Raw genomic sequence first — 16113 nt, forward strand, 5'->3', positions numbered from 1 at the left:
GGTTGGGTTGGGTTGGGCTGGACTGGGCTGGGTTGGGTTGGGCTGGGTTGGGTTGGGTTGGGTTGGGCTGGGTTGGGTTGGGTTGGGCTGGACTGGGCTGGGTTGGGTTGGGTTGGGTTGGGCTGGGTTGGGTTGGGTTGGGCCAGGTTGGGTTGGGTTGGGTTGGGCCGGGTTGGGTTGGACTGGGTTGGGCCGGGTTGGGTTGGGTTGGGCTGGGCTGGGTTGGGTTGGACTGGGTTGGGCCGGGTTGGGTTGGACTGGGTTGGGCCGGGTTGGGTTGGGTTGGGCTGGGCCGGGTTGGGTTGGGCTGGGTTGGGTTGGGTTGGGTTGGGCCGGGTTGGGTTGGGTTGGACTGGGTTGGGCCGGGTTGGGCTGGGTTGGGCCGGGTTGGGTTGGGCTGGGCCGGGCTGGGCTGGGCCGGGCTGGGTTGGGCTGGACTGGGCTGGGTTGGGCCGGGTTGGGCCGGGTTGGGTTGGGTTGGGCTGGGCTGGGTTGGGCTGGGCCGGGTTGGGTTGGGCTGGACTGGGCTGGGTTGGGTTGGGTTGGGCTGGGCTGGGTTGGGCTGGGCCGGGTTGGGTTGGGCTGGGCCGGGTTGGGCTGGGCTGGGTTGGGCTGGGCCGGGTTGGGTTGGGCTGGGCCGGGTTGGGCTGGGCCGGGTTGGGCTGGACTGGGCTGGGTTGGGCTGGGTTGGGCTGGGCTGGGTTGGGCTGGGCTGGGTTGGGCTGGGCCGGGTTGGGTTGGGCTGGGTTGGGCTGGGCTGGGCCGGGTTGGGTTGGGCTGGGTTGGGCTGGGCTGGGCCGGGTTGGGCTGGACTGGGTTGGGCTGGGCTGGGTTGGGCTGGGTTGGGTTGGGCTGGACTGGGCTGGGTTGGGTTGGGCTGGGTTGGGCTGGGCTGGGCCGGGTTGGGTTGGGCTGGGTTGGGTTGGGTTGGTTTGGGCTGGGTTGGGTTGGTTTGGGCTGGGTTGGGTTGGGTTGGGCTGGGCTGGGCTGGGCCGGGTTGGGTTGGGTTGGGTTGGGCTGGGCTGGGCTGGGCCGGGTTGGGTTGGGTTGGGTTGGGCTGGGCCGGGTTGGGTTGGGTTGGGTTGGGCTGGGCTGGGCTGGGCTGGGCTGGGTTGGGTTGGGCTGGACTGGGCCGGGTTGGGTTGGGTTGGGTTGGGCCGGGTTGGGTTGGGTTGGGTTGGGTTGGGTTGGGTTGGGCTGGGCCGGGTTGGGTTGGGTTGGGTTGGGCTGGGCCGGGCTGGGCTGGGCTGGGTTGGGTTGGGCTGGACTGGGCCGGGTTGGGTTGGGCTGGGCTGGGCTGGGCTGGGCTGGGCTGGGTTGGGTTGGGCTGGGCTGGGCTGGGCCGGGTTGGGTTGGGTTGGGTTGGGCTGGGCTGGGCTGGGCCGGGTTGGGTTGGGTTGGGCTGGGCCGGGTTGGGTTGGGTTGGGCTGGGCTGGGCTGGGCTGGGTTGGGTTGGGCTGGACTGGGCCGGGTTGGGTTGGGTTGGGTTGGGCCGGGTTGGGTTGGGTTGGGTTGGGTTGGGCTGGGCCGGGTTGGGTTGGGTTGGGTTGGGCTGGGCTGGGCTGGGCTGGGCTGGGTTGGGCTGGACTGGGCCGGGTTGGGTTGGGCTGGGCTGGGCCGGGTTGGGTTGGGTTGGGTTGGGTTGGGCTGGGCCGGGTTGGGTTGGGTTGGGCTGGGCTGGGCTGGGCTGGGTTGGGTTGGGCTGGACTGGGCCGGGTTGGGTTGGGCTGGGCTGGGCTGGGCTGGGCTGGGCTGGGCTGGGTTGGGTTGGGTTGGGCTGGGCTGGGCTGGGCTGGGCTGGGCTGGGTTGGGTTGGGCTGGACTGGGCCGGGTTGGGTTGGGTTGGGCTGGACTGGGCCGGGCTGGGTTGGGTTGGGCTGGACTGGGCCGGGTTGGGTTGGGTTGGGTTGGGCTGGGCTGGGTTGGGCCGGGTTGGGTTGGGTTGGGTTGGGCTGGGCTGGGCTGGGCTGGGTTGGGTTGGGCTGGACTGGGCCGGGTTGGGTTGGGTTGGGTTGGGTTGGGCTGGACTGGGCCGGGTTGGGTTGGGTTGGGTTGGGCTGGGCTGGGCTGGGTTGGGTTGGGCTGGACTGGGCCGGGTTGGGTTGGGTTGGGCCGGGTTGGGTTGGGTTGGGTTGGGTTGGGCTGGGCCGGGTTGGGTTGGGTTGGGTTGGGCTGGGCTGGGCTGGGCTGGGCTGGGCTGGGTTGGGTTGGGCTGGACTGGGCCGGGTTGGGTTGGGTTGGGCTGGGCTGGGCTGGGCTGGGCTGGGTTGGGCTGGGCTGGGCTGGGCCGGGTTGGGTTGGGTTGGGTTGGGTTGGGCTGGGCTGGGCCGGGTTGGGTTGGGTTGGGTTGGGCTGGGCTGGGCTGGGTTGGGTTGGGCTGGACTGGGCCGGGTTGGGTTGGGTTGGGTTGGGCTGGACTGGGCCGGGTTGGGTTGGGTTGGGTTGGGCTGGGCTGGGTTGGTTTGGGTTGGGTTGGGTTGGGTTGGGCCGGGTTGGGTTGCGTTGGGCTGGGCTGGGTTGGTTTGGGTTGGGTTGGGCCGGGTTGGGTTGGGTTGGGCTGGGTTGGGCTGGGTTGGAGAGCTAGCCTGGGAGCTGTCAATGTGTTCTAGATGTGTCATTTGGCCCTGCCAGTTTTCTTCAAACCTTCCAGACCTTAGAACAAACCAACGAATCCCATTGCAGAATTGAGTGGGAAGTGGGGAGCTGGAGAATTAACGGGGGCTGCAGGTTTGTAGAAGAGGGGAAGAGATGAGGGGGACACAGGGTGAGGGGAGTGGAATTGGAGGGTATGAGGGGTGAGGGGAAGAACAGTGTCAATGAAGATTTTGCCACTTGTAGGCTCAGCGACAGATTTATTTCTTGCATTTTTGTTGGAATTCCTAACATGTCTCCTGGTTTATGTTCTAACAAGGGGTTGCTTGGCCTGACATGCATCGCCTCGCTGACAGAGTACAGCTGGAAGAGTTGACAAGGATTGGCATTCTCCAAGGCAATGTGGCAGACATGATGAAAGTCTATTTAGGAGCGATATTCATGCCCCATGGTCTGGGTCATCTGCTGGGATGTGACGTACATGATGTTGGTGGCTATCCAGAGGTCAGTCCAGCTCTTGTTTTTTCAATATTGTGGAGCTGTATATTAAAATGAGGAAAGAACCCAGCTTTAACTCTCTCTGTTTGTCACTGGCTCTGCTCATAGACAAATCAATCTGACTGTCCTTTGTATCCCCCGTCTCTTGCGAAGGTGCTGACTCTGCCCGGGAACCTGGTTTCCCTCTGTTGGGTGCTCAACCTGAGTGTGTAAACCAGAACAGCGAGAGCTGATTGGCTGTTTGTCCATAGTATGCATCACATCAGAGCCAAAGTCCTGTTTGTGTGCTATCCCAGCAGAGTAGGAGCCCAGGCTGATAGTCCCCAGTGCAACCTTCTTTCTCTCTTATCTTCCTCTCCCACTCCCTCCCCCTTCTCTCTGTCCCTCCCCCATTCCCTCCCCCTCCTCTCTCTTCCTCCCACAGTCCCTTCCTTCCCTCTCTCTCCCCTCCCCCTCACTGACCGTCTCCCTCCCCAACTCCCTCCTGTCTCCCTCTCCCTCCCTTCCCAGTAAATCACGTGCAGTCTCCATGATCCCATGTGAATAGAGAGATCAGGGTATCAGTAATTCATAAATCACTGATAATAACAGCTTTGGCGCTTATTTTTAAAGTTTAGTTCCAGCTGATTAACTGCCAAATTCATAAATTATATAAATAGGATTCATTCTGGCAGTTCCAGTTTCGTACTGGGCAATTTTCCAGAGTAGAGCTCTTGTGTTGTTTCATTGGGATGTATGTAGTTGTAAATTTCTGTAAGCCTTCAACCATAAACTGAGTATTTACAATAATCCATTGAGATTGGGATTAACTGTCACCCTCTCCTTAACCTATAATGAGGCAATGGGAATGGGTGTAATGGGGAAGAAGAAGGGGAAGTGGGAGTGGGTATACTGGGGCATTGGAAGGGGATGTTATTTGGCAGTGGGAGGGGCTCTAATGGGAAAGCAAGAGGACGTGTAATGAGGCAGTGGGAGGGGGTGTAATGGAGCAACAGGGTGTGTAATGGGGCAGCAGGGTTTGTAATGGGGCAGAGGGGTGTAATGGTGCTGGGAGGGATGTAATCCACCTGGGGGTTCTAATCAGGCAGGGAGATGTGTAATGAGACAGTGGGAAGTGTAATGGGGTAGAGGGGGGTGTAATGGGACAGGGATGGGTGTAATGGGGCAGGGAGGAGTGTAATGGGTCAGGGAGGTGTGTAATGGGGGAGCAGAGGTGTAATGGGGTAGCGGGAGCTGTGATGAGACAACAGGGGTGTAATGGGGCAGTGGAAAATGTAGTGGGGCAACGGGGGTGTAACGGGGAAGTGGGGACTGTAGTGGGGCAATGGGGAGGGTATAATGGGGCAAGGCAGGGTGCAGTGGGGCAGGGAGATGTGTAATGGGGCAACAGGCGGTGTAATGGGGCAGCGGAGACTGTAATGAGGCAGCAGGGGCTTATAATGGGAATGTGGGATGTAATGGGGCAGCACGGGTTGTACTGGAGCAGGTAGGGGTGTAATAGAAACATAGAAAATGGGAGGAGTATGCCATTCGGCCCCTCTAGCCTGCTCCCCCATTCATTATGATCATGGCTGATCATCCAACTCAATAGCCTGCTCCTGCTTTCTCCCCATACCCATTGAACCCTTTCGCCCCTTGAGCTATATCTAACTCCTTGAAAACATACAATGTTTTGACCTCAACTGCTTTCTGTGGTAATGAATTCCAGAAGCTCACCACTCTCTGGGTGAAGAAATTTCTCCTCATCTCAGTCCCAAATGATCTACCCCATATCCTCAGACTGTGACCCCTGGTTCTGGACTCCCTCACCATCGGGAACATCCTTCCTGCATCTACCCTGTCTAGTCCTGTTAGAATGTTATAGGTTTCTATGAGATCTCCCCACATTCTTCTGAACAGGGCAGTGGGAAACTAATGGGGCAGCTAGGGACTGTAATGGGGCTGTGAGGGGTGTAATGGGGCTGTGAGGGGTGTAATGGGACTGAGGGATGTAATGGGGCTGTGAGGGGTGTAATGGGGCTGTGAGGGGTGTAATGGGGCTGTGAGGGGTGTAATGGGGCTGTGAGGGATGTAATGGGGCTGTGAAGGGTGTAATGGGGCTGTAAGGGATGTAATGGGGCTGTGAGGGGTGTAATGGGGCTGTGAGAGGTGTAATGGGGCTGTGAGGGGTGTAATGGGGCTGTGAGGGGTGTAATGGGTTTGTGGGAGGTTAATGGGTTTGTGGGAGGTTAATGGGGCTGTGAGGGGTGTAATGGGTTTGTGGGAGGTTAATGGGGCTGTGAGGAGTGTAATGAGTTTGTGGGAGGTTAATGGGGCTGTGAGGGGTGTAATGGGTTTGTGAGAGGTTAATGGGGCTGTGAGGTGTGTAATGGGTTTGTGGGAGGTTAATGGGGCTGTGAGGGGTATAATGGGGCTGTGAGGGGTGTAATGGGGCTGTGAGGGGTGTAATGGGGCTGTGAGGAGTGTAATGGGGCTGTGAGAGGTTTAATGGGGCTGTGAGGGGTGTAATGGGTTTGTGGGAGGTTAATGGGGCTGTGAGGAGTGTAATGGGTTTGTGGCAGGTGATTGGGGCTGTGAGGAGTGTAATGGGTTTGTGGGAGGTGATTGGGGCTGTGAGGGGTGTAATGGGTTTGTGGGAGGTTAATGGGGCTGTGAGGAGTGTAATGGGTTTGTGGGAGGTTAATGGGGCTGTGAGGGGTGTAATGGGTTTGTGGGAGGTTAATGGGGCTGTGAGGAGTGTAATGGGTTTGTGGGAGGTGTTTGGGGCTGTGAGGAATGTAATGGGTTTGTGGGAGGTTAATGGGGCTGTGAGGGGTGTAATGGGTTTGTGGGAGGTGATTGGGGCTGTGAGGAGTGTAATGAGTTTGTGGGAGGTTAATGGGGCTGTGAGGGGTGTAATGGGTTTGTGGGAGGTGATTGGGGCTGTGAGGAGTGTAATGGGTTTGTGGGAGGTTAATGGGGCTGTGAGGAGTGTAATGGGTTTGTGGGAGGTTAATGGGGCTGTGAGGAGTGTAATGGGTTTGTGGGAGGTGATTGGGGCTGTGAGGGGTATAATGGGTTTGTGGGAGGGTAATGGGGCTGTGAGGGGTGTAATGGGTTTGTGGGAGGTGATTGGGGCTGTGAGGGGTGTAATGGGTTTGTGGGAGGTTAATGGGGCTGTGAGGGGTATAATGGGTTTGTGGGAGGTGATTGGGGCTGTGAGGGGTATAATGGGTTTGTGGGAGGTTAATGGGGCTGTGAGGGGTGTAATGGGTTTGTGGGAGGTGATTGGGGCTGTGAGGAGTGTAATGGGTTTGTGGGAGGTTAATGGGGCTGTGAGGGGTATAATGGGTTTGTGGGAGGTGATTGGGGCTGTGAGGGGTGTAATGGGTTTGTGGGAGGTGATTGGGGCTGTGAGGAGTGTAATGGGTTTGTGGGAGGTGATTGGGGCTGTGAGGGGTGTAATGGGTTTGTGGGAGGTTAATGGGGCTGTGAGGAGTGTAATGGGTTTGTGGGAGGTGATTGGGGCTGTGAGGGGTGTAATGGGTTTGTGGGAGGTGATTGGGGCTGTGAGGAGTGTAATGGGTTTGTGGGAGGTTAATGGGGCTGTGAGGGGTGTAATGGGTTTGTGGGAGGTGATTGGGGCTGTGAGGAGTGTAATGGGTTTGTGGGAGGTGATTGGGGCTGTGAGGAGTGTAATGGGTTTGTGGGAGGTTAATGGGGCTGTGAGGGGTGTAATGGGTTTGTGGGAGGTGATTGGGGCTGTGAGGGGTGTAATGGGTTTGTGGGAGGTTAATGGGGCTGTGAGGAGTGTAATGGGTTTGTGGGAGGTGATTGGGGCTGTGAGGGGTGTAATGGGTTTGTGGGAGGTTAATGGGGCTGTGAGGAGTGTAATGGGTTTGTGGGAGGTGATTGGGGCTGTGAGGGCTGTAATGGGTTTGTGGGAGGTTAATGGGGCTGTGGAGAGGGTATAACCAGCTCCAGCAATGCCCTGCTGCTTGGCTGTATCCTGAGTGGGTGACGGGTCAGTCTTGTGTTCCAGGGTGTCGAGCGTATTGATGAGCCAGGACTCCGGAGCCTTCGTACCACACGGACCCTGCTTCAGGGGATGGTGCTGACCATCGAGCCAGGAATCTACTTCATCGACTGTCTCTTGGACCAGGCTCTTGCAGATCCAGCCCAGGCTGCTTTCATCAATAAGAATGTCCTGGCTCGATTCCGAGGGTTTGGTGGCGTGAGTACTCATGAATGTTTGGAACCGCGATGTCCACAGAATCTCACAGCACGAAGGGAGTTCAGTCATCCCATTGTGCCTGTGTTTTAGTGTATACCGAAGTCTATCTGTCGTTTATTTTATATCTTTTATTCAGAGAAAAGAGCTGAATATCTTTTCATCAAGATAGAACAGTGTAGAGGGAGCTTCACTCTGTATCTAACCCCGTGCTGTACCTGTCCTGGGAGTGTTTGATGGGGACAGTGTAGATAGAGATTTACTCTGTATCTAACCCCGTGCTGTACCTGTCCTGTGAGTGTTTGATGGGGACAGTGTAGAGGGAGATTTACTCTGTCTCTAACCCTGTGCTGTACCTGTCCTGGGAGTGTTTGATGGGGACAGAGTAGAGGGAGCTTTACTCTGAATCTAACCCCGTGCTCTACCTGTCCTGGGAGTGTTTGATGGGGACAGTGTAGAGGGAGATTTACTCTGTATCTAACCCCGTGCTGTACCTGTCCTGGGAGTGTTTGATGGGGACAGTGTAGAGGGAGATTTACTCTGTCTCTAACCCTGTGCTGTACCTGTCCTGGGAGTGTTTGATGGGGACAGTGTAGAGGGAGCTTTACTCTGTATCTAACCCCGTGCTGTACCTGTCCTGGGAGTGTTTGATGGGGACAGTGTAGAGGGAGATTTACACTGTATCTAACCCCATGCTGTACCTGTCCTGGGAGTGTTTGATGGGGACAGTGTAGAGGGAGCTTTACTCTGTCTCTAACCCCGTGCTGTACCTGTCCTGGGAGTGTTTGATGGGGACAGTGTAGAGGGAGATTTACTCTGTATCTAACCCCGTGCTGTACCTGTCCTGGGAGTGTTTGATGGGGACAGTGTAGAGGGAGATTTACTCTGTCTCTAACCCTGTGCTGTACCTGTCCTGGGAGTGTTTGATGGGGACAGTGTAGAGGGAGATTTACTCTGTCTCTAACCCTGTGCTGTATCTGTCCTGGGAGTGTTTGATGGGGACAGTGTAGAGGGAGCATTACTCTGTATCTAACCCCGTGCTGTACCTGTCCTGGGAGTGTTTGATGGGGACAGTGTAGAGGGAGATTTACTCTGTATCTAACCCCGTGCTGTATCTGTCCTGGGAGTGTTTGATGGGGACAGTGTAGAGGGAGCTTTACTCTGTATCTAACCCTGTGCTGTACCTGTCCTGGGAGTGTTTGATGGGGACAGTGTAGAGGGAGCTTTACTCTGTATCTAACCCTGTGCTGTACCTGTCCTGGGAATGTTTGATGACATCATCCTTTTTAAAAGTGTTGTCATGTATAAAAGCTGAAGGGAGTGGAGCGTTTCTGTGTCTCAAGGACATGTTTTAATTTGTCAGTACTGAGCAGGTCAGTAGGGTGAGGTTTGCCTGGGCTATTTTTACTCAGACTGCATGCGAGGTCAGAGTATAATTACAGCAGCAATCGCGTGGGAGTAACCTCCACATTACTGCCTGTTGGATTTACACCTGATCAGATAGGAGGTTTATTGAACACTTTGTGACTGGTTACAGACCTACTGATAAGATACGACAATATAAAATCAGTGTCAGTGGGTTTTTTTGGGAGATAATGTTGGAGAAGGTTGGGGTGTGTAATAAATCACATATTAATTTGGACCTGACTGGCACAACTGCTAACAGCAGCAGCATATTGTGTCAGTCACTAATGGGAGCTACAGACTTAACCCTTTCCTGTCTGTCCCGAGCTCTGAATTGCAGAGCCACCTAATCCCTCAGCATGGGCCTCACCCTGACACAACTGAAGGCTGTTGAGCCCATCGTGCTTGTGCTGGCTCTTTGAAAAAGCTATACCAATTAGTCCCACTCCCCAGCCCTTTCCCCACAGCTCAAGACTATTCTCCTTTTCAAGTATTTATCCCATTCACTTTTGTTGAATTTACTTCACCACCCTTTCTGGCAGCGAGTCACAGTTCACAACAACTCACTTTGTAAGTATATTTTTTCTGATGTCCCCTCTGGTTCTTTTGCCAATCCCCTTTAATCTCTGTCCCTTTATAGTTTCTCCATATTTCCTCTCTCTTTGTGATTCTGAACACCTCTATTAATCTCCCCTTATCCTTCTCTGCTCTAAGGGGAACCTCTGCACAGATCTGAAGTTCCTCAAGCCCATGAGCAAAATGGTAAATCTCCTCCCCACCCTCTCCGAAGCCTAAAGTGTGGGACTCAGAATTGGACTGAGTCCTTCAGCTGGGCCCAGGCAGCGATTTAGAAAGATTTACCATTACCACGTCCTCTGTGTCTCTCTTAACAAATTGCTGGATTGTGTAAGGAAAGTGAAGTACTGCAGTTGCTGGAAATCTGAAATAGCGGACGCTGTGTGTTTTATTATTCCTGCCACCTTCACAGATCAATGTTCGTCCATAAAATGTTCCAGACAACTTTGCAGTGGGAAAAGTAAAAAAGGCGCAGAGTGACAGGGTGGGGGGGGTTGGTAGGCATGGGTAGGGGAGGGGCTGTGGGGGCGGGGCAGTGGGAGTGGGGGCTGGGTTGTGGGAGTGGGGACAAGGGCGGGGCAGTGGGAGTGGGGGCTGGGTTGTGGGAGTGGGGACAAGGGCGGGGCAGTGTGACGGGGCGGGGCAGAGGGAGTGGGGGCGGGGCAGTGTGATGGGGCGGGGTAGTGGGATGGGGCGGGGCAGAGGGAGTGGGGGGCGGGGCAGTGGGATGGGGCGGGACAGAGGGAGTGGGGGGGCGGGACAGAGGGAGTGGGGGGGCGGGGCAGAGGGAGTGGGGGCGGGGCAGTGTGACGGGGCGGGGTAGTGGGATGGGGCGGGGCAGAGGGAGTGGGGCCGGGGCAGTTGGATGGGGGCGGGGCAGTGGGACGGGGGCGGGGCAGTGGGACGGGGGCGGGGCAGTGGGACGGGGGCGGGGCAGTGGGATGGGGCAGTGAATAAACAGTTGGATGGGATGGAGCTTTTCATAGAGTGAGTGATTGGTGAGGAGAAAGAATCTTGTGATGGAAAATTCCAGACATGAGAGGTTTAACGAGTGTGTGTGAGGAGTCCCAGGACATGAGGAGGTTACAGATTGGATGGGTGATGACGTGACAGGATTTTAAGATGAGAATTTTCAATTGAATGGACTATGGGCTAGTGGATGGTTAATACAGGGTGTGATGGGTTAATACAGGGTGTGATGGGTTAATACAGGGTGTGATGGTTAATACAGGGTGTGATGGTTAATACAGGGTGCGATGATTAATACAGGGTGCGATGATTAATACAGGGTGCGATGGGTTAATACAGGGTGCGATGGGTTAATACAGGGTGTGATGGGTTAATACAGGGTGTGATGGTTAATGCAGGGTGTGATGGTTAATACAGGGTGCGATGATTAATACAGGGTGTGATGGGTTAATACAGGGTGCGATGGGTTAATACAGGGTGTGATGGGTTAATACAGGGTGTGATGGGTTAATACAGGGTGTGATGGTTAATACAGGGTGTGATGGTTAATACAGGGTGTGATGGTTAATACAGCGTGCGATGATTAATACAGGGTGCGATGGGTTAATACAGGGTGCGATGGGTTAATACAGGGTGTGATGGGTTAATACAGGGTGTGATGGTTAATGCAGGGTGTGATGGGTTAATACAGGGTGAGATGGATTAATACAGGGTGTGATGGTTAATGCAGGGTGTGATGGGTTAATACAGGGTGAGATGGATTAATACAGGGTGCGATGGTTAATACAGGGTGTGATGGTTAATACAGGGTGCGATGGGTTAATACAGGGTGCAATGGTTAATACAGGGTGCGATGGGTTAATACAGGGTGCGATGGTTAATACAGGGTGCGATGGGTTAATACAGGGTGCGATGGTTAATACAGGGTGCGATGGGTTAATACAGGGTGCGATGGTTAATACAGGGTGCGATGGTTAATACAGGGTGCGATGGGTTAATACATGATGCGATGGTTAATACAGGGTGGGATGAGTTAATACAGGGTGCGATGGTTTATACAGGGTGCAATGGGTTAATACAGGGTGTGATGGTTAATACAGGGTGCGATGATTAATACAGGGTGCGATGGGTTAATACAGGGTGTGATGGTTAATGCAGGGTGTGATGGGTTAATACAGGGTGAGATGGATTAATACAGGGTGTGATGGTTAATACAGGGTGTGATGGTTAATACAGGGTGTGATGGTTAATACAGGGTGCGATGGGTTAATACAGGGTGCAATGGTTAATACAGGGTGCGATGGGTTAATACAGGGTGCGATGGTTAATACAGGGCGCGATGGTTAATACAGGGTGCAATGGTTAATACAGGGTGCGATGGGTTAATACAGGGTGCGATGGTTAATACAGGGTGCGATGGGTTAATACAGGGTGCGATGGTTAATACAGGGTGCAATGGTTAATACAGGGTGCGATGGGTTAATACAGGGTGCGATGGTTAATACAGGGTGCCATGGTTAATACAGGGTGCGATGGGTTAATACATGATGCGATGGTTAATACAGGGTGGGATGAGTTAATACAGGGTGCGATGGTTTATACAGGGTGCAATGGGTTAATACAGGGTGTGATGATTAATACATGGTGCGATGGGTTAATACAGGGTGCGATGGGTTAATACAGGGTGTGATGGTTAATACAAGGTGCGATGGGTTAATACAGGGTGTGATGGGTTAATACAGGGTGCGATGGGTTAATTCAGAGTGTGATGGTTAATACAGGGTGTGATGATTAATACAGGGTATGATGGTTATTACAGGGTGTGATGATTAATACAGGGTGTGATGGTTAATACAGGGTATGATGGTTATTACAGGGTGTGATGATTAATACAGGGTGTGATGGTTATTACAGGGTGTGATGATTAATACAGGGTGTGATGGTTAATACAGGGTGTGATGGATTAATACAGGGTGTGATGGTTATTACAGGGTGTGATGATTAATACAGGGTGTGATGATTAATACAGGGTGTGATGGTTAATACAGGGTGTGATGGATTAATACAGGGTGTGATGGTTATTACAGGGTGTGATGGTTATTACAGGGTGTGATGGTTAATACAGGGTGTGATGGATTAATACAGGGTGTGATGGTTAATACAGGGTGTGATGGTTAATACAGGGTGTGATGGATTAATACAGGGTGTGATGGTTATTACAGGGTGTGATGATTAATACAGGGTGTGATGATTAATACAGGGTGTGATGGATTAATACAGGGTGTGATGGTTATTACAGGGTGTGATGATTAATACAGGGTGTGATGGTTAATACAGGGTGTGATGGTTAATACAGGGTGTGATGATTAATACAGGGTGTGATGGATTAATACAGGGTGCGATGGGTTAATACAGGGTGTGATGGGTTAATACAGGGTGTGATGGTTAATACAGGGTATGATGGTTATTACAGGGTGTGATGATTAATACAGGGTGTGATGGTTATTACAGGGTGTGATGATTAATACAGGGTGTGATGGTTAATACAGGGTGTGATGGATTAATACAGGGTGTGATGGTTATTACAGGGTGTGATGATTAATACAGGGTGTGATGATTAATACAGGGTGTGATGGTTAATACAGGGTGTGATGGATTAATACAGGGTGTGATGGTTATTACAGGGTGTGATGATTAATACAGGGTGTGATGATTAATACAGGGTGTGATGGTTAATACAGGGTGTGATGGTTAATACAGGGTGTGATGATTAATACAGGGTGTGATGGATTAATACAGGGTGCGATGGGTTAATACAGGGTGTGATGGGTTAATACAGGGTGCGATGGGTTAATTCAGGGTGTGATGGTTAATACAGGGTGTGATGATTAATACAGGGTATGATGGTTATTACAGGGTGTGATGATTAATACAGGGTGTGATGGTTAATACAGGGTATGATGGTTATTACAGGGTGTGATGGTTAATACAGGGTGTGATGGTTATTACAGGGTGTGATGATTAATACAGGGTGTGATGGTTAATACAGGGTGTGATGGTTAATACAGGGTGTGATGGATTAATACAGGGTGTGATGGTTAATACAGGGTGTGATGGATTAATACAGGGTGTGATGGTTATTACAGGGTGTGATGATTAATACAGGGTGTGATGATTAATACAGGGTGTGATGGTTAATACAGGGTGTGATGGATTAATACAGGGTGTGATGGTTATTACAGGGTGTGATGATTAATACAGGGTGTGATGATTAATACAGGGTGTGATGGTTAATATAGGGTGTGATGGTTAATACAGGGTGTGATGATTAATACAGGGTGTGATGGATTAATACAGGGTGTGATGGTTATTACAGGGTGTGATGATTAATACAGGGTGTGATGGTTAATACAGGGTGTGATGGTTAATACAGAGTGTGATGATTAATACAGGGTGTGATGGTTAATACAGGGTGAGATGGATTAACACATGATGCGATGGTTAAAACAGGGTGTGATGGGTTGGCTGGGTTTAGTGTAGGATGGGATATTGGTTGAGTTTTGAGTGAGTTGGAGGTCCTGGATTTGGGGAAAACTGGAGTTGCCAAGCTGAGTGAAGAGCAGGCAAGGTTTTCCATGGTATGGGTGCCTGTTGGGACAGAGATGGAGTCGTGTAGTCCTCGTGCTAGGTCCAATCTGAGGGCAAGTGGAAGCAGTGGCTGGAGATTGGAGTTTATGACAGGGAGGAATGTGAGGAATTTCCTATGCCCAGTGTTGATTTGGAGAAAGTTAGACCCTGACAGATCTTTGCAAGGGATATGATGGGGTCATAAAGCTGAAAGTCACCAGGACATCACCAAGCGGAACCATGTAGCTGAACAAGTGCCATGGCTAATGAATCCGTGGGGAACCTCAAATAAATTGATTAAGGTTGGGTTTGTTGAGGGGGTGATGATGGTTTTAGGAAGGAGTCAGCGGGAATGGTAATTGGTCAGAAGTTGGTTGGGGTCAGTGGCAGTGAAGTTGGGTCTGATATGGCATTGATTTAGAGAGGGTGAGTGGGAGGTACACAGTAACAGAGTTGGGTGGGCTTTGGGGTAGGATCAGGAGCAAAGGTAGCCATCTCTCCTTCCCCATTTCCCCTCAGACCCTCCTCCCCTTGACCCCTCCTCCTCTCACCCCTCCCCCTCCTTGCCAGGGCAGTAATGAGGGAGTGCTGCACTGTCTGAGGAGCTGTCTGTTACAGAGATGTTAAACTGAGGTCCTGTTTTGCTGCTGGAAAGCAGGGGGTAGTAGACAATATTTATCCTTCCACTAACATTCTCTCAAATAGATTAGGTGGGCTTTTATTTAATTGCTTGTGGGATCTTTCTCTGCACATATTGGTTGAAGAGTTTATATGTAATTACTGAGCTCCTTTGGGGTGTGTGTAGATGGAATTGAGGTCAAAGCCTTCAGTGATCTTACCTGCTCTCCTTCCAGGTCCGTGTTGAGGATGATATTGCAGTGACTGCCAGTGGGATGGAGCTGCTGACTTGTGTGCCTCGCACCATCGAGGAGATTGAGGCCTTCATGGCAGGAGATTCTGGTTCCACCAAGCAGTTTGGCCAACTTTCCGGCCAGGAAGCCTGAGGGCCAGGCTGTCCTGTGACTGCTTTACTCTGTCCTGTGTCTGAGCGGTTCCATGATCACAATCTCAAAATGAATCAAGCTTTGTGCTCGCTAATTATACACAAATAATGATACAAAAATCCGAAACCTTCCACTGTCTGCCAACAAACCGAATTCAGTGGTGGAGACAGTGAGTGAAATCTCAGCTCAAGGGGAGGCTGGATTCATCAACATAATACACTTCAAAATGCATAAACATGTACACGCTTACACACACAGTCACACAAGCACATCCACATGTATACACAGACACATGCAATTATGCACACACACACACACACACACACACACGTACACGAATGTGTACACATGCACACACACACCGATAAACAGACATGTATACACATGCGAACACTCCCATGCACAAAGAATGGCTGGTTGATTGGGAGTGAGTGTAGTCTGTGTTAAGTAGGCAGTCAGACTCCAGCTCTCCACTCATCGTGTCAGTCAGATACAGCTTGCTTGCCACCTTTGCCTCATAGATTCTGCAGTGGGGAGGCTGTGAGCCTAAGTCCTTCACATTCACTCACTTCTCTCCATCCAGTACATCAAACACCAGCAATCACTGCCTGTGCCTGTACACCCAGTAACAACACAATCCACAAAGGGGTAAAATCTGAGCTAGTGCCCAAGGGGCCACAGGGAGAGGGGACGGGGATGGGACACAGGGAGCAGGTCTGCGGGGTACGGGGAGCGGGTCTGTGGGGACCAGGTCTGTGGGGAGTGGGTCTGTGGGGAGTGGGTCTGTGGGGAGTGGGTCTGCGGGGAGTGGGTCTGTGGGGAGTGGGTCTGTGGGGAGTGGGTCTGTGGGGAGTGGGTCTGCGGGGAGCGGGTCTGTGGGGAGCGGGTCTGCGGGGAGTGGGTCTGTGGGGAGTGGGTCTGTGGGGAGTGGGTCTGCGGGGTGTGGGTCTGTGGGGAGTGGGTCTGCGGGGTGTGGGGAGTGGGTCTGTGGGGAGTGGGTCTGCGGGGAGTGGGTCTGTGGGGTGTGGGGAGTGGGTCTGCGGGGAGTGGGTCTGTGGGGACCAGGTCTGCGGGGAGTGGGTCTGTGGGGTGTGGGGAGTGGGTCTGCGGGGAGTGGGTCTGTGGGGTGTGGGGAGTGGGTCTGTGGGGAGTGGGTCTGTGGGGAGTGGGTCTGCGGGGAGTGGGTCTGCGGGGAGTGGGTCTGCGGGGAGTGGGTCTGTGGGGAGTGGGTCT

At 53.0% G+C, this 16113-nt stretch overlaps 1 protein-coding gene across 1 annotated transcript in view; it reads left to right on the top strand.

Annotated features, from left to right (window-relative positions):
* Nucleotides 1-15586, top strand: part of pepd (peptidase D) — a 237520-nt gene extending 221934 nt beyond the window's left edge. Inside the window, exons 13-15 of the mRNA XM_041192615.1 lie at nucleotides 2912-3096; nucleotides 7112-7303; nucleotides 14731-15586. Coding sequence (XP_041048549.1) covers nucleotides 2912-3096; nucleotides 7112-7303; nucleotides 14731-14880 — 527 coding nt within the window. The 3' untranslated portion in view covers nucleotides 14881-15586. The remainder of the gene's footprint in view (nucleotides 1-2911; nucleotides 3097-7111; nucleotides 7304-14730) is intronic.
* Nucleotides 15587-16113: the final 527 nt, after the last annotated feature.

This window comes from Carcharodon carcharias, chromosome 7 (assembly GCF_017639515.1).
Source record: "Carcharodon carcharias isolate sCarCar2 chromosome 7, sCarCar2.pri, whole genome shotgun sequence".
NCBI classification, from domain to species: domain Eukaryota; kingdom Metazoa; phylum Chordata; class Chondrichthyes; order Lamniformes; family Lamnidae; genus Carcharodon; species Carcharodon carcharias.